At 44.1% G+C, this 22,216-nt stretch overlaps 3 protein-coding genes across 5 annotated transcripts in view; 1 reads left to right on the forward strand and 2 right to left on the reverse strand.

The window, feature by feature from the left end:
- TTF2 (transcription termination factor 2) overlaps positions 1 to 4,979 on the reverse strand; it is a 21,047-nt gene extending 16,068 nt beyond the window's left edge. For both annotated transcript variants that reach the window (XM_041464102.1, XM_041464101.1), the window contains exons 1-4: positions 2,063 to 4,979; positions 1,869 to 1,980; positions 1,593 to 1,679; positions 461 to 527 (exon numbers count right to left, since the gene is read on the reverse strand). In XM_041464102.1, the coding sequence (XP_041320036.1) occupies positions 461 to 527; positions 1,593 to 1,679; positions 1,869 to 1,980; positions 2,063 to 2,510 (714 nt within the window). In that variant the 5' untranslated portion in view covers positions 2,511 to 4,979. The remainder of the gene's footprint in view (positions 1 to 460; positions 528 to 1,592; positions 1,680 to 1,868; positions 1,981 to 2,062) is intronic.
- On the reverse strand, positions 3,314 to 13,403 carry GPR161 (G protein-coupled receptor 161). Of its 2 annotated transcripts, none has more exons than XM_041464103.1 (8): positions 13,278 to 13,403; positions 12,587 to 12,676; positions 11,217 to 11,306; positions 10,712 to 11,123; positions 9,458 to 10,182; positions 7,835 to 7,939; positions 6,452 to 6,571; positions 3,314 to 5,236 (listed from the first exon to the last, which is right to left on the reverse strand). In XM_041464103.1, the coding sequence occupies exons 2-8, from the start codon at positions 12,618 to 12,620 to the stop codon at positions 4,989 to 4,991; spliced, it is 1,734 nt and encodes a 577-aa protein (XP_041320037.1). In that variant the 5' UTR covers positions 12,621 to 12,676; positions 13,278 to 13,403; the 3' UTR covers positions 3,314 to 4,988. The 2 variants fall into 2 exon arrangements, with proteins under 2 accessions (XP_041320037.1, XP_041320038.1); XM_041464104.1 differs by lacking the exon at positions 13,278 to 13,403 and adding an exon at positions 12,804 to 13,002.
- Positions 13,404 to 15,426: 2,023 nt separating this feature from the next.
- Positions 15,427 to 21,823, forward strand: TIPRL (TOR signaling pathway regulator). The gene is made up of 7 exons (XM_041463937.1): positions 15,427 to 15,650; positions 17,429 to 17,608; positions 18,442 to 18,541; positions 19,610 to 19,741; positions 20,152 to 20,247; positions 20,927 to 20,989; positions 21,657 to 21,823. Exons 1-7 carry the CDS (start codon positions 15,550 to 15,552, stop codon positions 21,804 to 21,806), a joined length of 822 nt encoding a protein of 273 aa, XP_041319871.1. The 5' UTR covers positions 15,427 to 15,549; the 3' UTR covers positions 21,807 to 21,823.
- Positions 21,824 to 22,216: the final 393 nt, after the last annotated feature.

The following is a 22,216-nucleotide window of genomic DNA, read 5'->3' on the forward strand; positions in this document are numbered from 1 at the left end:
AATATGTACATGGCAGTAAATGCAAATGTATAAATTGTTAAAGCCTGTTAATAACACACACAACCTTATCACCTCAAGCAAGACTTCATCCACTACCAAGATCATCTTTCCTATCATTTTAACAGAACCAGGACAACATTTCATAAGAAATCCAAAACAAAAGCTGATTTTCTACTTTTTTTGCCATTCCCATTTTTTTTTTGGGATCAAGTCCCAAAAGCACAATCTCTAGAAAAGAAGACAGCCAGGAATCAAATCCAAGCTTCTTCTAAGACCGAAGAATAGTGAGTACTTCACACAACTGAGAGAAATCTCATCTAGAGGACAGCAGGCCTCATACACTTCTTGGCTGGAAAATATAAAATCTCCCACTAAGTAGTTTCAGAGGTGATTATGGCATATGGAATGAAAAGCCATGCTGGAGTAAGGCAATACTGCAGTACAAATGAAACACTCTTACCTGCCATGGGAAGCTTCCACACCATTTCTTCCCATTCAACTTACTCTTAAGGCACCGGTAAAACAACCTACCAAGGATTAAAACAAGATTTCAATCCCAGGAGCCAATAAAGAAGCTCTATTATTTTAAAAGTACTTTGCACCAGAAACCATCAAAGGAATCTGTACTTTACATTCAGACCTTTGCATAACAAAAGGCCATGAACACTGGCAACAGAGCTTTTTACAGGAGTAGTGTTCTCTGAATAAAGATTCCTAGGGTTTGGGGTTTTTCTAAACTTTAGCAATAGAAGAGTAACTGCTCAGGCAAAAACACCATCTATGTTTAGAGCCTTAGAAGCATCTTGTGATTTCAAGGTGCAAGGAAACAGCTCTTCTTTTAGTTACACTGCACAGGCTACCTCATCTTTATAGCAACACTTTTTTAAACTAGCAGCCAACCAGGATTGCTGCAAGTACTTTATCAGAACTAACATTGGGGAATTTGACCCTGAGTTTGGATGAACCCAACCACAGAGCCATGTTCAATTCTGTCAAAAAAAACCCCATTATCTGATGACCCAGGTTTATACTATTAGATGTAACTGCTAATAAAAGTGGCAAACATTTGGAAACAGGGTAAGTGAAGGCCTCAGAGCTCAACGATTCTCTTCAATTTTAGAAGGAAACTGCAAGTTCTCTCTCATTCTCCAATACCATTTGTTTCAACATGTGCAATAAACCCCTGCTTTCATTTCGAATGATTTGTAGTTCAACTCTCTCACTTGTTCATATATAATAGAGAGCTAAGAGCCTCCTGATCCTAAAAATCTTTATTTTTAAGAGGAAGCAGCCTACAAAGTAAGTCCTCAGAGATGCCATAAAAATGAGATGCTCTAAATAAGGGCTCTCCTTTCCCCACAGAACACAGGTACAGCTTAGGTGGATGTTAAATCCTTATTAGAGAAAAACTACTTAATCACAGGATTCAAGTTTTTCTGAAGTAAAACTGTAAAAACAAAACGACCGTTAGTCAGAATCAGTTTGAGAACATTATTTTAAGCACTGAACATAGGATAAAGAAGGAAAAAGCAACACAGGTTTAACCCGTTTGAAGGCAGATATTCGGTTTTTTAAAAACTTGAGGAACTTACCGGTATTCATCTCTGTCCGGCTGCTGAACCAGGACTTGCAGTTCCACCACGCACCCCTCATGGACCAAGCAGTGCGAAGCAGGAACCCTGAAGGGAAGAAAGGAGAAGCGGAAGAACACAGACAAGACGAACTGCCACCGCAAAGCAATCACTTGCGACAAAACAAAGGCTACGTAAGAAAACGAGTTTGCGACTGCTGGCACAGCAGTGAACTTCCCTCAGGACAGCCAAGTGTGTCCCATCGTCCCCCTGCTGCCGCCCCCGCCCTGCACCTACGGCGCTGGGAGGACGAATCCGCAGGCAGCGGGGCCCTGCGCCCCGCACACGTAGAAGCTCTTCCCTTTGTTGGGGCCATCGCGGACGCCCGTTTTCAGGAAGCAGAGGGACCCTGCGGAACGGAGAAGAGCGGAACTGGTCAGGCCGAGCCCCCCACGGAGCGCCCCTCGCGGAGAGCCCGGAGCGCCCCTCACCGTGCTCGGAGCACAGCACAGCCTCCATGGCCGCGCAGCGCGGCCGCGCCCGCCCTTTGAACCGCCCAATCCCGCCGGGCCGGCGCTCCCGCCAATCACCGCGGGGCAGGGGCGGGGCAGCCAATCGCCGCTGCGCTGCGCTCCCCTCGCGCACAGCCCTCGCGCCCCCGAGGGCGGGAACAGGCGGGAGGGGAGAGACTAAGGGGGCGTGGTCACACGGGCAATGGGCGTGGCCCTGCGGGGCCCCGCCCCGGTGGCACAGCCGGCGCGGCCGCGCTCCTAAAGCCGGCCCGGTGAGGAGGGAGCCGTGCTCCACACGGGACACCTTCCCGTCCTGGAAACCGCTCCAGCTGCCGCGCCTGACAGGATCACCCTGCCAGCTGGACACATGTTTAAAAGTAAAATATTTAAAGATGAATGCAAGTTGAAATAATAGTACAAACACCATAGACCATCAGGAACTGGAAATAAGTTGTTTTTCTTTTCTGTATTTAAGGTGGGAAATACAGTTTTACAAAACGTGTGCATTTCTCAATTACTGCTTTTGTTAATGACAACTCAAGTGAGAGAACGACTCTGGTAACAGTTATGGGAGGGTTATAATGTGTGTACAAAAATATGAACAACATTTACACTTAATAACAGATTAGTGACATTAACATAGGCAGCCGAATTCAGCCATGGTGTAAACTCTTGCAGCCCCCCAGACCTGCTTGAAGGCTGCATTTGTCTCAGTACCTGTGTGAAAAATGTGCTTTTTACGCAATACTACTGGTTTTGTGCTTCCACACATGCCTTGGAATCTTTTCTCCTAAACACAGCGTTTTGGGCCAGCACCTACTCCTCCACAATGCATTCATACTCCTGTGCGCCCTTCTGACATTCAGCAGCGGCTCTGCCCAACTTGTTTCAAGCAGGAGTACAGAATAAAAGGGAAGCACACAAAATACTTCCAGGCAAGTGCACAGCTTAAGGAGTGTTGAGTACTACAAGAGACTGTGATGGGAATGGTGATAGCAATAATGACCTCGCTGCAGAGTGCTTCCCGGCAAATACTGGGATTTTTGGTTCTTTTTTTCCTAATGAATACCCACAGGTGCAATCTCTCTAACATATTAGAAGTAAAAAATGCAGCAGTTAGAACCTCCCTATTATTAATTGATTTATTCCTGTATTATGCTAAGAGCCATCTTTCTGGAGCTTAAGTGTTCTTGCTCTAACAGCCTGTTCTTAAACCAGCAAACCATGTACTGAATTTTAGGCATGCAGTTATATTTTACATGGGAAGGCAATGGGATTCAGGCTTGTTCAGAAAGTCAAGTTGCTTTGTCCAGAGATGGATATAAGCTTGTGCTGAAATACACCTCTGAGTAAGGAACAAAGACAAATAGGATGTCTAAATACAGTACTGGACCAAGGCTCTGCCACACAACACTTTGCTTCTGTGCCTCTGAGTAAGTCATACAAAGACAAAACTTAATGAGTGTACACTCCATTTTTACCCAGATGGAAACATCCTGCTCCTGATTTCCAAACAATCTGCAGCAAAACCTCATACAAAGCACTTCTGGGGAAAGGTAGAGGCACAGAGGAGCAGACACAGAGTAAACAAATGCAAACCCTTGGTCCTTAAGTCCGTTTGCCACTGACACCCACCCCCAAGGAATTATCCTGCTCACTTATGTCTCCTCTCTGACATACAGAGTAAGGCAGGGCTTTAACCCCACAAAGTAAGGAAGGGGGTAGTCCACGAAGGCATGGAAAGGTTCTTCAAGCTGGATATACTCAAATGATCCACCTCATCCCTCTTTTCCTTACAAAACTTGCCACCTTTGTAGCTTGTTTCACTGCCTGCCAGCAGCTTGGCTGTGCTGAGTTCCCCTTCTTTGGCAAGCAGGGCTGATCAACCCTCTCACAAAGGCCTAACAAGGTAATGTCTGTACAGTGCTTAAGAACATGCAAAGTGCAATATAAGTGCCAAATGTTCTTATTTTTGAGATTAATGAATTAATACTCCAAGCAATAGAAGCACTGAGGTAACTACAGCTTAAATACTACATTCCCTCATAATTAATAAAAAAAACAAAAACAGCTAACTCTCTTCTCTCTAGAAGATGAATCCTGAATATGAAGTGATAATATTTATATTCTGTCAGGTTTAACACAGACACAGTGTCCTTTTAATAACAGCAAAACATGAGCTGAAACCAAGAATTCTGCACTAATGATTTCCTCAAATCCCACCTCTGTGCCGTTCCCAGCACATGTTTACTCCCATTCATTACAGAGGAGTTGTTTACTCCCATTCATTACAGAGGAGCTGGTGTCCCATGCCACTGAAGAAAAACACACTCCAATGTCAGATCTGGCATTCTGATGGCTGAACAGACAGAAATATCCCCCAGCAAAGGTAAATAGCACCATAATCTGCATGAGCTCTCGGAAAAGTTCAGGTTTTGTCCTTAGCAAAGTCCATGTTGCTCAGCTGGGAGTAAGGGTTTATGTCTTATCCAATGCACAAGCTCCTATCAGAGCACTCCAGCTATCAAGTACCAGCTGATTTTCCTGGTGGTCAGAAGACGATGGATGTAACAATGAACACTGCACATACCTTTTCTGTTTTGTTCCTGTATCAGCTTTGGCCAATGGACCCAAGATTCAACTGACTAATGAGGTGGTCAACGAAACCAAGCCCTGCATTCCTATGTGCTGTGTGATAATGATGTGGCAGAAGAGTCAACTGCGCCCCAACCAGTAAACAAACACTGCTGTAAAATGCTAATGCAAGTACCAGAACCCAACTGTTTCCATGTGAAAAAAACATTGGAAACATCCTGAGAAGGTGTCCTGGTTCTGGTGAAACACTACCAGCTGCAGTAGGCCCTGCTTAGTGGTTTCATTCTGTTTTCCCACTCCAGTGCTTGTGTCAAATGTTCCCTTCATCGATGCTCTGCAACTTCAGTCTTTGGCTGGCATGGGGTCTGGCACCACGCCGGGTGTACCCACTGCTTCCTGCCAGAGTCCATGAGGGGAACAGGGCTCCTGGTAAAGCATCTTCCCCAAACAGGCTGAGTTTCACATCAGCTTCTATAGCTCGGGCCAGACTGGCTGCATAACTGTCCAGAGATTTATGAACTTCAGCTTTTACATGAAGAACAGTATTCTTTGCAGCCTCTGGAAAAAAAAAAAAAAATAGGTAACAGTTGGTAAGCATGGCTGTGCAAATGCTTGAAAACTAATATAGATCCTGTTGTAAAGGCATGATCATTCCCTCTGCAAAATAACTACACATTTATCAACAATACTCAAGCTTCCCACACCATTCTATGAATGAAAAGCTTCCAGAGCTTCAGAGCTGGGATGATCTGTGTCACTGCAGCCATTTTTGTAGCATCTGTACACCTCTCTACCCACCAACATGTTGACCAATACAAGAGTTCATCCTAAATGTAACTCTTCAGTGAGGCTGCTGAAATACTTTAAAGCCTCACTGAAAAGCCTGAGACTCACCAGGGAGAATTGCTAAACCTGTAGGGAATTGTGCGCTGAGACTTTCCTCTTTCACTCTCACAAGAAATTAGATGTCTGCTCCTATGTAATCACTCAAAAAGATAGTGGGAAATGTATGCTAATGTGTTTGTACAAGGGAATATAAATCTCATGCTGGGAAGAGGGCAAAAGGGAATTTTGCCAAGATGTTTAAAAATTCTATAGAAATAGTTTTCCATTATTTCAGATTTTATTATTACTTGATTCTTAAAGGCATTATGCTCATTTTCATCATGTCCATAATCACATATTGTTTAGAAAATTCAGTTGTTATTATCAAGTCTTCTATTGGAATTATTGTAACTATCAGCAAAAATTAATGTTCCGACATTTTATAGATGATCACTGCAATATTCTGCTAGCCCAGAAGCAACAAGTTGACTGAAAAAATTGCATGTGGTTCATCTGTTTTCACCTATACCTGCTGAAGAACACACCTAGTAAAGCAAAGTAGAATTTAAGTAAGAAAAATTAAATTAAACAGAATAAAATTATATTCAGATCATTGAAGTCTGTAAATGGAAGAATTTCAAGTCTGTAACAGGCAAAACTTGTAACAGCCACTACGATGAGTGGAATTGCAGAGAGGATACTGCTGTGCAATTTAATTTATGTATGTGCAGGGAATCCCAGCTTCTAACTCTTATCCTTGCCTGCTGCTACTTGAGATCTGGAAGAAAGGCCCGATTTTGCTTTCTGTTGTACCTGCATGAATGATCAGGTTTGTCAAGGCACACAGTGGTCAGATACTTTTCAAGACAATTGTCAAGGTCCTGTGAGGTTTCCTGAGCATTCAGTGTAGTTGACTCTGAGCATTTTCATACTTACCCCTACACTCACCTTTAATTTGTTCCACTTCATCTTCAAATGTCACTGAACTCCTCCTTCGAGGGGGACAGATGCAGGGTGGGGCATGAGGGCTATCTGAGCCATAATCTTCAAGAAGCATTGTATCTGTTCCTGAAAAGAGCAAGAACCCCAAGTAAAACAGTAACACTGAGATACAACATGGTGACAAAATATTTTCAGCCTATTTTCAGCAGTTCCTTCAAAAGATGTCTAAACCCAGCTTTTGTGAGTAAATTTCAGCTCAAATTAAACACTGCACAGGAAAAGAATGAGGTCAGTTTTCATTGAAAGGATTGGGAAATCTTCTCGTTAGAGACTGGGCATTGCAGGTCCCAGGATCATGGACTACATGCAGCAAGCAACACACAAGAGGGACTAAGGCTTCCTTCTGCTCTTTAGTAACTCACAGTAAAAGCATACAGAGTGAAACAGTATTTCACAGTGGATCACTGTCTATCTATTCCCAGGCTATTTGCAGCGTTCCCTCCTTAGAGAGAGTGCAGTGGCACTTCTAACAGCACTTTGGTATTGCTTTAGTTTTGTTCAATTGTTTAAACTGCTGTCGCAAGATGGTAACACCCCACCCTCTTAACTGAGGCAGGTTTACCAGGAGGCTGCTCTCCTTTATCACATACAACTGCAGAATATCCACAACAGACAGAAAACTACCAGCACAAAACAACTACCAAAAATAAATTCCAGCTCCACAGACTTCCTTTACAAAAGTAGGAAACAAACCCCTTACAACAAGCAACCCTTAAAAGATCACCCTCTGGTGTCTCTAGAGCAGAAATACTCTCTAAAATAATTACTGCAGTTAAGGACTGGTAGCTGAGTCAACTGCCAGAAAAATCTAGCCACAGATCTGGATAGAAAATTACCATCAGAACTATTTTTCCCTTTTCCAAACCATCTTCAATAGAGAGATCTTAAGTAGTAATGAAACCATAAGCTGAAACCATCCTAAGTGTTTATGTTTACACTGCAGGATGAACAAGACAAGGTCTTTTACAAAATAGGAAAAAGAGAAGCACATTGTTCACAGCAGTTTGTTGCTCCGTTCTTTGTGGATACAGAGAAAGTCTCCAAAGAACAACAGAAACTGAAGGAGAAGGGCACAAAAGTAGTAAGTCTTGTTCCCAGGACACATTACCAGGTAGTGTCACCATTCCGTAAGCTGCATTTTGCAAGTAAATTTATCGAGGGCAAGGGAGGAAAAAAGCAACTGCAGCAGTTTTGTTGGAACAGCTACAACAGATGCTTCATGTCATTTGTCCACCAGGAGATATCTGTGGCTGTAAATATTGACTGTCCACGAGACTGCTGCCAAGTGCAAACTTCTGCCCAATTAGGGACCAAGAAACTTGCAGTTACCTGAATCCTGTGAGCAGCTGAAACCTGTGTCTCCTGTGCTGCTGCTGTTTCCCAGTGGCCTCCCACCTGCCATGAGGGCAGTAAGGTGAGGAGATAGACCCAAATCTGCAAGAAAATTTTGATTTTGTTACACAGTGAATGATTAAGGAGTTTGCAAAGGTAAAAACCTCTTCCAGTAATACCCACTCTACTGCCTTATTTATTATTCTGCATATACAACTTACCTTGGTGAAGCAGAGAGCACAGCTTCTGGACTTCCCATCTTATAAATCCAGTCAGCAGCTCTCAGGTTTGGAAAGGCAAGTCTCCTTTCTCTCTACACCATCTCCCTCCCACTCTTGCTGCAACTGTGTGTGTGTTTTATCAGCCAGACAGGATGAGCACCAAGCATATGTTCTCACATGGATGGAAGATTGGCCAGGCATCTTCTAGACCGAGAATAACCTGGTAGGCACCAGCAGCTGTGACAGGCTATTAGTGTGGGAAGAAGTTCAGAAGCAAGGCTAGGACACAGAGATGCCCAAGTCCTTTTAAATCTCCAAAACAAGAAGGGAGGAGATTGTGTGATTTTTACAAATATGCTGCTTTGGATCCCACTGCTGCGGTGCGTTTTGGGGTGAGGGCACCCCGGGCTGTCCCACCTTGAGATTTTGTTGGGAGTGTTTTTGTCCTCCCCATCAGCCTCCAACTAAAACATCTGATAAAAAGCTGACAGCTTCAAGTTTATCGCTTGGAAAAAGAAAGAAATTTCCTGTATTTTCCCTCCAATGTATTAATTCATAGCATTTCCTGGATACAGACTTGCCAAAGCTCCTGGAGGTTATGTGGCTACAACTCCATAACTCTTTCATTTACATAACAGTGTCTCCCAGTGTTCCCAGGATGCAGAAAAGATAATGGATGCCTTGCTGCTCTCATCTTCCTTCTGCATTTTAGATCATCCTTCCCAAGTAAATAACTTCAGTTCCTGCTTTTGCATGAAATATCCCTTGAAGATGTTCTATTTTTGAAAGTTTCTGAACACGACCAAGGAAATTATTAAAAATGTGAATGTCATTGCATTGCTACTTTAAAAAAAAAAAAACCAAGCCACCAAACTGAGCAACTGGAGGTCTCAGTCTGCAACTTGGGAACACATCAAATAATTCTATGGTTTTACACAGATTTACTTTGTTTATGATCTTTTCTTCCCAGCCATTAAGCCTAAAAGCTGAACTTGCAGAAAGTTACACCAGTGGATTTTAGAGAGTTGTAGCATAAGGCCATTAATCAAAGAAAAAGTGCAGTAAAAAGTACTGTTGGTAGAGCTCAAATCTGGGCAATGCAAAATGGAAGGCATGCAAAACAAAATGCTTGAGAACGAAGAAAATAAATTATCTTTATTAACCTCATCACTATGTCTTCTCTGCCTGAGAAAGCTTTACTATAAGTAGGAGAATGATGTTAACTATAAAAAAAGAGAAAAATTCTCCTTTCAAATGTAACCTGATTGATAAAAGACTGCTAAAAATTCCGGAAACATCCAACTCTCTTTACAAAGCCCTGAAACATGTCAAACACAGGCAGACAGGAAGCCTTGCTCTTGGTGATATTAAGAAAGTGTTTTTTGCAGCCACATCTTACCTGTGATCCTGTTGGAAATGCTGAAGAGCCTTGATGTCCTGTGCCGCTGAACAAAGGACTTGCGGTAATACCGATCCCCAAAGCACATTCCCAGGAGTTCCTTGCGCACTGTTTTGTTCCACAGCCCATAAATTAGTGGATGGCAAATGGCACTGGAAAAGGACAGCCATGTAGCCAACGTCTCCAAAGCAGGGGAAATACTGTTTTTACCCCAAAGTGCCTCTGATGTTATTACTACCATGTAAGGTCCCCACGTAATGACGAAAGCCCCAATGACAACCAAGATGGTTATGAAAGCTTTGCACTGGTTGGCTGAGTAAACAACCCCTTGGAAAGCATTCCTTCGGCTGCCAGAGGAAGACGTGGAGGTGCTGGAGTTCTTCCTCCCGTTCCTCTGTGAGTCCTCCTCCACAATGACAACACTCCCACAGTGAATTTTGCGGGCCTTAATCCTTGCCACACGGAATATGAATCCATAGCAGATCATCATGACCACGAACGGCAGCAGCGCGCACCAGATCTGCCAAAAGGCCGTGTAGGCAGCCTCCTTGTGCCAGGCTGCCACACACATCCACTTGAATTGGTCAAACTCCAAGGAGGACCAGCCGAAAAGGGGAGGGAGGCAGCCAATAAGGGAATGCAGCCACACGTACACAAGAGCTACCACTGCTCTGTTGCCCGTTATCTTCATTGGATAAACCATAGGGTACAGCACAGCGTAGTACCTGCGGGGCAAGAAAAGAATAGTCCACAGGAGCATAAAAGGCATAAATAAACAAAAGAACATGTTTTAATGATGCTGATATCTAGTTATTTTTTCTTCAAACAGACTCAGAAGCCCTGTTTCTAGAAACAGTTACATGTAAAAGTAGGTATCACTGCAGTCAAGACTGTCAAACTTGGCTAAAGGCACACATGCAACCATTAAATCTGTTCTTATGTGTGTGTAAGGTGTGAGCTTAGGGTATAATCTGGAATTTTAAGTCACTATTTCATGTTTATCAAATAGTATGTTGTTATACCATCAAAAGCTTTAAAAAACTCTGGATGAATGTCTGCATTTTCCATTATTGATGACATCACTTTCTCTTGCTCCACATCAAAATTTCAAGAGGAGCTGAAGTAAAAATGATACTCCATCAGTACACCATGTAACCCTCTGCAGTGCTTCTCAACTCTATGAACAAGCAGTGGTTACCCTATGAGAGGAGCAGACAATTTGTTACAATTCATTATTACCAAAGAGCAGCTTACCGGTCTATAGCTATGAGTCCCAAAGTGAGCATGCTGGCTGAGCTGATCAGCATGTAGAGCAGGGCTGAGAAATTGCACCAAACAACCCCAAAGATCCATTCTCGCCTGATGGAGCTGGTCACAACAAAAGGCAGCACCAGCACGGAGAGTAGAAAGTTGGAGAGGGTCAGGCTGAACACAAATTTGTTGCTTAAGGTGAGAAGGTACGACTTGCGATACAGAGTAACAACAATCACCAGGTTGCCCAAACAGATGAAGATGGCAATGACAATTATCGCAATGGACTCGGTGACTCTGACTGCCCCATCTTCCTCTGTGGTCAGGTTCCTCAGGCCCTTCCCATTGCTGAGGGAGGAATTGCTGCTCATGGTCAGAGTGTGCAGATCTGGAGCAGCCAAGACATGCTGAGCAGCTAGAAGCAGAACAATGTTCAGAAACATTCAGGTAATAGTTCTTCAAACTCTTTCCAAAGACTGGAGGCCCTTTTGCCTTTGTTAAAATTTACCTGTAGTATGCAAGAAATTGCGTATTTTAGATGGGCAAGTGAAGGGGCAGTAAATTTCCTGTGGGCACACCAAAGAGGATAACACCAAGCCTAGAACAGGGAAGACAAGAAGAGGTGAAGGGGGGGGGAAATAAGAAAGAAAATAGGCACATTTTACTTTAAAATTTTCTACAGATCTTGCTTGTTTTTAAATCCTACTTACCAGCCCCTTCAACTAGGCAGTGAAGAAACAAGACAAATATAAAGTATCTTTCCTTATCTCTCTTTAAGGAAAGTCACTTTTTAAAAAAATTCTGCCTATCCTGATAGTTACCTTGTATTCTGCCTGTACAGCATTTGCTGGTGGTCTACGGATGCCTGGCTAGTCATACCCTCCTGTTTATTGCACTAAATAGTTCATTTAGTTGTTGTTTTGCACTGAATAGTACGTTTGTATCCTCATGGGATTCCTCTCTCATATCACATGGTCTTCCCCTCTCCCCTAAGCCCCAGTGGTGGTGGTTTCTCCCTGGTCTACCCCTCCCCTGGCCCCTCTCCTCACTTGCATCCCATTGGCTGTAGCCCCTCTCCTCTGTCCCCCTTCCCCTGGGCTTAAACTCTCCCAGGAGGAAACCTCTGACCTCTCTTTGCCTCCCTTGGGCTTCCCTAGAGTGGTTCCACAATAAAGTGGGATGATCGTCCCGAGAGGAAAGAGCACCTGTAGCCTTTTACTTTTGTCCTTGCAACACTGCGAGGGGCCAGGGTCCAGAGCTAGCCAGATTGGATCCAAACAGTCCCAGAGATCAGTCTTACACCCTGCTGACTCTTCCTTAACAGTTGCTAAGTAACATTCAAAGACTCAGGGACCACTATATGTACTCTCCCAACATCATTTCTGCGTGTTCATAATCACCTTAGCTACACAGCTGATTGTATTTTACTGCCAACACCAAAGGACTGGAGGAATTGGCTTTCTGTACATGAGGTTTGAAAGATACTTCCTTGCATTAAGATGAGGTCCATGCTACAGAAATGCTTGAGAACCTTTAATCCTTGACTTCTCAGTGTTAGCATCCATCCCAGTGATTCACAGCCTCATTTTGTGAAACCTTGTTATTTCTTCCAGTTCCTTAACAATTCCTCTTTTCCCTGCTGCCTTCAAATGGCAATCACTACCTACTTCATTCAGTCCTTCACCCATCTGTAGGACAGCATAATGAACAAACAAACAAAAAAATGCAAATATGCAGACCAAAAAAAAAAAAAAAAAAAAAAAAAAGAGCCCATCAGTGAATATAAAGTTGATTCTAGCATTTCTGGGAAGGGACTCAGAAAAGTTATCTTAGCTAATTTTGCAACTGTGCCAGACATGGGTCCCAGACAGTACTTACAGAAATGCTTCCATCTGCGTGGCTGCTGTGGCATTAGGCAGCACTGTCAGCCTGGAAAGGTGCCTTTTTTCCATTTTTATCTGTGCTTTCCTAAGAACATAATTAAAGACATTACTGGGCCATGCTTTGAAAAAACGTAACTTAGCTCTTCCCTAGCCTCTGACTGAGGATGTGTGCAAAAACACTTCCCCTCGAGTTTCTTTCTCTCTCATCATGCCTGCACCACCCCTGTATGCCTTTCCAACACTTTTTGGCCGGAGCGGGTTTTGGAAAGGCGGCTTCCCCAGCGGCCACACCCTGCGATAGCGATGCCTGGAGCACCTGGAGCTCCCCGTCCCCTCACGGCCCTGCTGCATGCATCCTGCGGGGGAAAACGACCTCGGCAGAGGCGGCCCTCCCGGGCCAGAGCTGCCCGGGGCGGGGACAGCATCCCATCCCATCCCATCCCATCCCATCCCATCCCGGCCGCAGGCAGCGCGGTCAGGCTTCCCGCACACCCACGAAGCGATTGGGACCGAGTTGTAAATTCGGTGGGGAAGGGGGGTTTCGCCATTTTGCCCCTGCGCTCCCTCCGGCAGTGAACAAAGGGCTGGAACAGGGTCCTCCGCCCCGGGCATCCATCGCCTCGCCCCCACCCGCCTGTGGCGAGCGCGTCCCGCCGCCTCTGTCCCCTCCCCGGCTTCGCTCTCACCGCCCGCCGCCGCCAGAGCGGGACGTTCCTGGTTGGGGCGCCCGGGACCCCCGTCAGCCGCCGTGGCCTCCCCCGCCATGGGCACGGCCCCAGCCCCGTGCCTGCCCCTCCCGCCGTCCCGTCCCGTCCCGTCCCGTCCCGTCCCGTCCCGCCCCGCCGCCTCAGCCCGCCGCGCCCCCTCCCCGCCCGCCATGTTCTCCGTGACCGCGCCGGGGCGGTCCCCGCATTTCCCGGGAACTCGGTTAAAACGGAGGGGAAAAGTACTTTTCATGGATAAAGTCAAGTCATTCGCCCCGGCTCGTAGTGCCAGGCAGCCGTAGAGCCTAAGTGCTAGACTTCCTAGACCCCAAAACGCTATTAAAATTAACACAAATAAGATTTGGGGAAAAGTTTTTCCCACACACACAGCTGAAGCAAGACATCGGATATAGTGTCAGTATAAAGGGTGAACAAAAATTAAATGCTGTGCTTGTGCCTCCCTAGTTCCTGCCTTTCCCTGGCAATGCCCTTGAGCACAGAGGGTGACTGCCCTGAGGTGAGCTGTGCTATATTTTGATTGCTCTGTGGAGTTTTTAATGCTGTGGACATCAGTTTCCTGTGGCTGCTGCCTCAGTTTGCTCCAATGCTCCAACAGCAGGAGCTGGACTGTGTGTCTTGTTCCTGTGCCAGGGGAAGTCCACAGGGAGTTAGTCTGCCCTTTTGATGACGCAGAAAGGCAAGACAAGCATCCACCCATCAGTGCTGGAATACTAAGCTGATGCATCATTTTCAACCAGTTCTACTCATACTTTTCTACAGGACTTTTTTAAGCTTACCACACCATTGCACTTTGACATTTTAAAAAGACCATTTTTGGACAGCATTCAAAAATGTATGGAACAAGAGATTACACAATGAGCAAAAACTGATGCACAGTAGTTCCACTTGAATGTGAGGAAGAACTTATTTCCTATGCAAGTGACTGTGCACGGGTTGCCTAGAGAGGTTGTGGAGTTTCCCTCACTGAAGATATTCCAGACCTGTCTAGGCACCATCCTATGCCATGTGCTCTGGGATGACCCTGCTTGAACAGGGAAGTTGGACCAGATGATCCACTTTGCCCCATCCTAACCTTGCCCAGATGTGATTCTGTGTGCACACACGTGTGTACTAACACAGTACAGAGCACCTGTGTGATGGAGCCAGGTAATGCTTGCTGCAACTGTGAGTGAGGCCATGGAGATGGTCCAGGGCCACCAGAGGCTTCAGAGCTCCCCAAAACTGCTCCTACCCAGCTGTCCCACTGCTCTTGGTGAAGTACCCATGGGGAAGTAGCTGAAGGCACAAGCACTTGTGGGGCACACCAACATTCTCTGCTGGCTTCTGCAGCCGAGCTTCACTGAAACGGGGGCTTGGGTGAGCTTGCTGGCTCTTCATCCTGGGCAGCGGAGATTAGAGAGCCCACTCTCCCCACGGTGGCTCCAGAAGCACAGAGAAGTGCGGACGCCCCTTCCTTACCCACCTGCCCCCCATTATCACCTCACAGAATCACAGACTGGGTAGGTTGGAAAGGGCCACAATGGGTCATCTGGTCTGGCTGCTCTGCTCAAGCAGGGTCATCCCACAGCACATGGCACAGGGTTGTGTCCAGACAGGTCTGGAATATCACCAGTGGTGGAGGCATCACAACCTCTCTGGGCAACCTGTTCCAGTGCTTGGTCACTGCACAGTAAAGAAATGCTTCCTCATGTCCAGGTGGAACTTCTGTGCATCAGTTTCTGCCCGTTGCCTCTTGTCCCATTGCTTGGCACCACCGAGAGGAGCCTGGATCCATACTCTTGGAATCCCCTCTTTAGATATTTGTACACATTGATGAGGGCCCCTCTCAGCCACCTCTTCTCGAGGCTGAACAGGCCCAGCTTCCTCAGCCCTTCCACCTAACGAAGATCAGTCAATCATTTTCGCTGCCCTCCGCTGGACCCGCTCCAGGAGCTCTATGTCTCTCCTGTCCTGGACAGAACACTCCAGATGTGGGCTCACTAGAGCTGAGCAGAAGGGCAGGACCCTCTGCCTCTCCCTGCTGGCAACGCTCTTCCTGATGCATCCCAGGATTCCGCCGCCGCCGGGGCTCCGCGCCGCGCGGCCCTGGAAGCGGAAACGCTACGAGGCGGCGGTTCCGGGAGCGCCGGCGCTGCCGAGGGTACTGTGCGGGAGGAGACGGGAGGAGAGGGGCTCCGCCGCCTCCGCCCCTTTCGCCGCCTCCTGCCTTCTGCTCGGCGGAGAGGAGGCCGCCATGCACCCCGTTTTCCAGAGCAGCCGGCGCGACTTCACCTTCGGGCCGTGGAAGCTGAGCGCCGCCCGGACGCACATCATGAAGTCGGCGCAGGCCGAGAGGTGGGGCGGGCTCTGGGCCGGGGGTGCGGGGCGCTCGGCGCAGCGCGGTGTCCCCGCTCTTCGGGGAGCCGCCGCGGCCTCGGCCGTCACAGCGAGGGGCTGGGGGCGTCGGGCGGCCTTGCCAAGGAAACACACAGCGTTCCCAGGGCGGGGGAGACCCTCTTCGGCTCCCGGGGTTGTTCCTTCTCTTCAAGCTTGATTCTCTGGCTGGAGAGTTCGGGCGATTTGGGTTACAGGTAATTTCCAAAATTTTGTTTTAATGATTGCATGGATGCCCCATCCCTGGAGATATCCCAGGCCAGGTTGGATGGAGCTTTGAGCAACCTGGTCTGGTGGAGATGTCCTTTCCCGTGGCAGAGAGGTTGGAACTTCACCTTTAGGTTTCTTCCAACTCCGACCGTTTTGATTGTATGATTATAATGGTTTTGGATCTCTGTGAACTGAGACCTGCTAATTAGAAGCCTGATTTTTTAAATTACTTTTGAAAAAGAATGTTTTTAACATCTCATACCGTGTCTTGGTAATACATGTTTTAAGATAGTGGTTTTCATGTACTTTCATTTATCTTGCTTTTACCTTTTCTTAGGCTAATAAGGCATCCTCTGGGAGGAACTGGCTGCTTATGGCTGGGATGGGTGCACTGTTTGCTGGGTAAAACATTGTCTGGATGGCTGAGTTCAGAGAGTGATAGGGAATGGAGTTACAGCCTACTGGTGGCTCATCAACAGTGGTGTTGCCCAGAGCTCAGTGTTGGGGCCAGTCCTGTTCAATATCTTTATTGAAGATGACCCCAAGCTAGGTGGAAGTGTTGATTGACTGGAGGGTAGGAAGGCTCAGCAGAGGGATCTGGATAGGCTGGATAATGAGCTGAGGCCAGTTGTAGGAGGTGCAACAAGGTCATAGCGACCCACTTTGTCTTTTTTATTACTTGGGGAACATTATTAGTATCTATAGGAATTTGCAGGTCAAGGGTTCCTACACTCGACAAAATGGAAAAGTTCATAATGTTATTCTGCCTTCTTTGGGAAAAAACATAGGATCTTATTTTCCAGGTCTGTGAATTTACTGTTTTTATTTTAGTTAGGTTAACACTGTTCTTTTGTATTCAGGGTTACAGAAATAACCACTTTTGTTCAGGAATGTCTTGTTACCAATGTGAACATTATGATTAGGACACTCTTCTCCCTCCCCTCACTCAAATAGGTGTATTTCCTAAAGCTTTCTTCTCTCCAGATGTCACATATTCCTTGTTGATCTTGGGAAGTCGGGTAGGTGAGGAGGAAAAGTTTAGGAGGCGTGCCAGTATGTGTCTTCTACCAGCAGAATACAGTAGTGTCTTCTGCACTTTTTACATACTCTGCCAGGATTGTCTTAAACATCTTTTTTGTAGGCTTCTAAATTTGGAGGTATGGACCATTGTGCAGTGAATTCAAGCTTGCTTATGATGAGTCCTTGTTCCTAAAAGTTACTTTGAGCACCTGCTGAAGTTGGTCCACTGACCATCCAGGGATTTGCTAGCACAGATGGAAATTCTCAGATACTCTTGATTCCTCATGTGTGAGAATTTTGTCTGAGCCTGATGGCGAAGGAATGTTTTAGGAGTACTTTTTTTGGTGGAAAAGTCACTTCAGATCAATGAGTCTGCATTTCAGGTGAAATTATTAACCTGGTGATGTGTCTTCTAAGTTATCATGGTCTAAGGAATGCCAGTTCCAAAACAAGGACTGCTTTCACTGAGCTGTGATCAGCTGACTGATGCCTCTTATTTTTCTCTGCAGGTTGGCTGATGAATTACACATGCCTTCCCTGCCGGAGATGATGTTTGGAGACAATGTCCTAAGAATACAGCATGACCATGGTTTTGGAATTGAGTTCAATGCTACAGATGCTTTAAAATGTGTCAATAATTGTCAAGGTATGATCAAAGTCGCTTGTGCAGAGGAGTGGCAAGAGAGCAGGTACAGTATTTTATCACCACTGGGCAAGTACTGGTGTGTTGTCTATGAAACTGTCACACAGTAGTTAAAGGAACAAACTGAACTCTTGAGGACCACATTGCCTTTGGTTCTACTCTAGATGGAGCATGTGATCACAGAGATCACTTTGCTTTTCTTTGCTGTCATAATCCTTTCTGTCAAATTGGATCAGCTGTATTTTTCAGCTGTGTAATGGCTTTCTTAAAGTAAATGTCAAGTTTAACATGAATTAATGCTGTTTCTGTTTATTCAAACTCAGAAAGCCTTGAGCATTACAAGACTGTATTCTGTGGTGTTCCAAAGTGCTGTACATGTTCAAAATCTCAGCCTTAGGAATAAAGCAGAACAGTTACCATGCATGAGAACTAATTATGATGCTTAGTATTTATCAAATTGGATTTAGTTGTAGAGCATCTGGAAATAAAGCACAGAAACAAATCAAAGTTATCATGAAAACTAAGCTAAATGGCAGTGTTAATGATTGATGTGTGTTGTCAAGAGATCACTTTCTGCCTGCTTAAAGAAAGATTCATCTTGAAATACAAATTTTTCAGCAATATTGCATGAGAATCTTTATTATGAGTCATAGAACTGAGATAGATCAAGAATTCTCATAATTGTTTTCAAAATTATTATGGAAACATATGTGAAACCATGATTAAGTCTTGACATTGTGATTGCAGCTCAGACAATGCTGCTGTTTTCCATTAGGAACAGTGTCAGAATTCTAATGCACAGTCTTATTCGAGGTTGTAATTTTTTGACAATTGCTATAAAGCAATTACTACAAAGCTGTTTTCTCTTTCACTGTTGAGGAGTGAGACGGAGCACAGTAAGGAAATTGTCAAGCCATATGACTGGACTTACACAACAGATTACAAAGGAACTTTGCTAGGAGATACTGCAACATTAAAGGTAAAAATTTTCTTTTTCTTAATTGCTGACTGCATCTTGCTTCAGTCAAACTTTTTTTAAAGCTGTCATTTACATTTCAGTAGGCTTCTTTAAAATCTTTCGTGCTTTGTAATTTCTGATTTCAAAGTGTAATTTGGGCTTCTCATGTCTCTCAGCTCATTTTATCCTAATCAAATCATGGCTTATTTTAATAATGAGGGTGGGTGGTGTCTTAAAGCATTTTAGAATTAAAGCACACGGGAGGCTTCAGTTCTTGCTGGGGGCTGCTCTGGAGCCTCAAGCTGCTCACATATAGCAGAACTACCAGCTGTGTCATTCTGTAGTGCCTTCATGCTCTGCTGCTTGCATGTTTGTCTGATTTATGACCTGGCTGCTTTCAATGGCCTGATGTTTTTCTGCATCAGCAGCTCAGTAACTCCTCATATTTAAACTCACAGGCACTCCCATGTCTTTATTTTTGTGAAAATAAGACTGAAGTTCTCAGCTTCTGTTTACTGCATACTGGTTGCTTGCTGCTAAGCAGATAATCTGTATTAATTCACTAGAATTGCTTTAGTTGGAGATCATTTGAGTTGTGCTGGAATTAAAAGTACAGCATAGAAATGAACAATGTTGGTCCATAGTATTTGGACACCTGAAGTGTCTATGGAGACCATGAGATGGAAAACATACAGGTACTTGATTTCCGTGGAAAAGCTTTATTAGAATCCTTTTCAAGGTGTCGTGGGCTAGGGGTGCTAAAGGCACAGAAATCTGTTTATAAACCTGAACTTCTCATATGTATGTTGAACACAAGACATCTTCAAATGTTTTTAAAGAAAGCAGAATTGTTTGCAGCCGAAACCTTACTGAGCCTGGTACCCAGAGAGAAGTTTAGTCAGAATTTTCCAGAAGAAACTCTTGGAAACTTTGATTTTAACTTTTTCTCTTAGAAATTTGGGGTGTCTTAAGCTTAGTGCCCTAGAAGTTTTTATCTTTTTAAAACTCTGGAATTCAAAATATCAGAACAAACTTTATGTAGTTTGGCAAAAAGTTAATATGCTAACTGCTCTTAATATTTTTCTCTAGGTTGTTCCTACAACAGAACACATAAATACAGAGAAATTGAAAGCCAGGGAACAAATTATGTTTTTTGAAGAAGTGCTCCTGTTTGAAGATGAACTCCATGATCATGGAGTATCAAGTTTGAGTGTGAAAGTAGTGAGTATTGGGAGGTGTATAAAAGATACCTGGGGACTCGGCTGATTAATGCAAAACACAGCTGCTTTTTGCATGTTGTTCCTTCTGGGATTTAAACTTTAAAGCACAAAGTTCTTCATCCTTACTCTTAGAAAAATGATCTTACTGGAGATGATGTTGTCTTGAAACCTTTGTCATCTGTCGTGTGGTCCAGGGGACAATCTTTTCCCTCCTGTGTCCTGCCTAATAGTCCTTTGGGACACTGTCTGCACCGCTGGCCAGTCATAGCTGTAGCAAATCAACCGCCCAAACTTTGACCTCATTCTTGAAAACTTCTCATATTGTCTTGCGTTGGAAATGTCTGATGTAGACGAGTACATGCCTAAAGTAAGCCTTTGTAAGGTGCTGAATGGGCCATTTTATTTTTGCAGAGAGTTATGCCTTCCAGCTTTTTTGTGCTGCTGAGGTTCTTCTTGCGAGTGGATGGGGTGCTCATCAGGATGAATGATACAAGGCTTCATCACGAGGTAAACCCTTACTTTCTGTGACGAATTACTTTACAGAGGTTCCCTTGCCATTTTACTTCCAGTGACCCAGTGATATTCCTCTAATTTAATACTGATGTTTGGGAGCACAAAAACTTCTGAGTGTATTTTATTATTGTGGTGGTGCTGAGCTAGCAACCGAGTGCTGGATGCCGTGTGTATGAGCAGAGTAGGCTACCCCTCATGTGATGTAATCATTTAAATACATTCGACAGACACAGATTAGAGAAGGAAGTACAAGAGGAAAAATAGGCAGCAGTAAAGGGTTCAATACTGTCTTGTCTCCAAGTACATTATTTTTGTCTTACCTAATAGAGTTAGACTGCAAGTGTAACTTGCAAATAACTGTCCATAGTACATTGAGTTCTGGTGTCTCACAAATAATACAGGATGTTAAGATTTGGGGTTTGGTATTTCTGTGTAGATGTGTAGGAGTTCTAGCTGAGTAAAAATTAACAAGCATATTCAGTCATAGAATTTTTCCTGAAACATGTGGTTTCTGGAAAAAAACGACATTGTTGTCATCTGTCTTTATGAATTTGAATGTACATTTCTTCTCCTAGGTGAAAATTTGTGGTCAACCAAATTCCAATGCTTCCTAAATTAAATGTATTTAAAATGCTTGTTTTACTGATACCAGATGATTGGTTTTTTCCATTAGGCTGACAAGACTTACATGTTGCGAGAATACACATCCAGGGAAAGCAAAATATCAAGTCTAAAGGTATTGCATTTTTAAAACTTTGGTTCTTTTCCTTCTGTCTGCTTTTTAGTTTTATGGTCAGCATAGAAAATACTGTCTCTAAGTCCTTCTTTGTTTGGTTTGGAATTAATACAGAAGAAAGTTCTTTCTGCTTTTGCAGCTTTTGTTTTGGTGATTTTAGAGCAGATTTACATTTTGTAAATGCTCAGATCACATGACAGGGTATGCGATTAGGACACTTTTCCTACTATTGAGATAATAAAATGTTTTTATTATTTTGTTTTTTCATAGAACTGTTTAGCTGCAAAATCAGGTACTCCATGTCCCATGATGTTAAATTTCATGGCTGATTGTGTGCTTCCAAGCCGTGTTAGGGGTTAAGATCTGTTTGGTAATAGACTTTTTCATTTTTTTCTTAAATATTTGAGGTTAAACTCTGGTAGTGGCTCAGAATAATTTATGGTACATTTGGAGTTGCAGCTGTGGTTGTTATTCATGACAAACGCCTGAACTTTCATTTTCTTGTACCTTTCCTCCTCCCTTACTTTTCGTTTGCCTCTAAAAAGTTTGCCTTTAGTGGTGTTTACATCCAGTATGTTATAAATTGTCTGTAATAGTTTGGGGTTGGATACTTTTTCTTATTCCCTCTTTTCTTTCACTCATTTAATGTAAAATTTTTGCTTTTTAGAACGTTCCACCTTCCCTGTTCACGGAACCTAATGAGATCTCTCAGTATCTACCCATAAAGGAAACAATCTGTGAAAAACTAGAATTCCCAGAGAAGCTGGAGCCTAAACCGGAAACATCACTGGAAACCACATGTGCTAAGTCTAAATAAATGTGATTTTATAAGGACTTGAAGTATAGTGGAGATTATGTGATCGCAGTTGTTGATACGGGGGGTGTTTCACTACTGGTGGAATGAAGAATTTGGCTAATTTTTGTGTAGCCTTTAGAGGAAACATTTCAAGGTTTTGCTAATGGTGTTTTTTGTTTGGATTTTTTTTAATCTGTGTTTGGAGTTGATGATAGACTGATGGTGAGTTACAGTTTTCAACAGCATTGGAGAAATGACTATTGGGAATCTAGGTTCTGTTTAGTTCACCAAGCAGGCAGGAGTATTGTCTGGACCCCCATCCACTAACAATTCTATGAAGATTTTGTCGTTGCTGCTTCAGATACTATGAAACTACCTGAGTTGTAAAACTGGCATGATTTTATTTATTTTGATCTGTCCATCCTTAATTA

The sequence above is a fragment of the Pyrgilauda ruficollis genome, unplaced genomic scaffold, assembly GCF_017590135.1.
Source record: "Pyrgilauda ruficollis isolate IOZ18807 unplaced genomic scaffold, ASM1759013v1 scaffold17, whole genome shotgun sequence".
Lineage (NCBI taxonomy): Eukaryota > Metazoa > Chordata > Aves > Passeriformes > Passeridae > Pyrgilauda > Pyrgilauda ruficollis.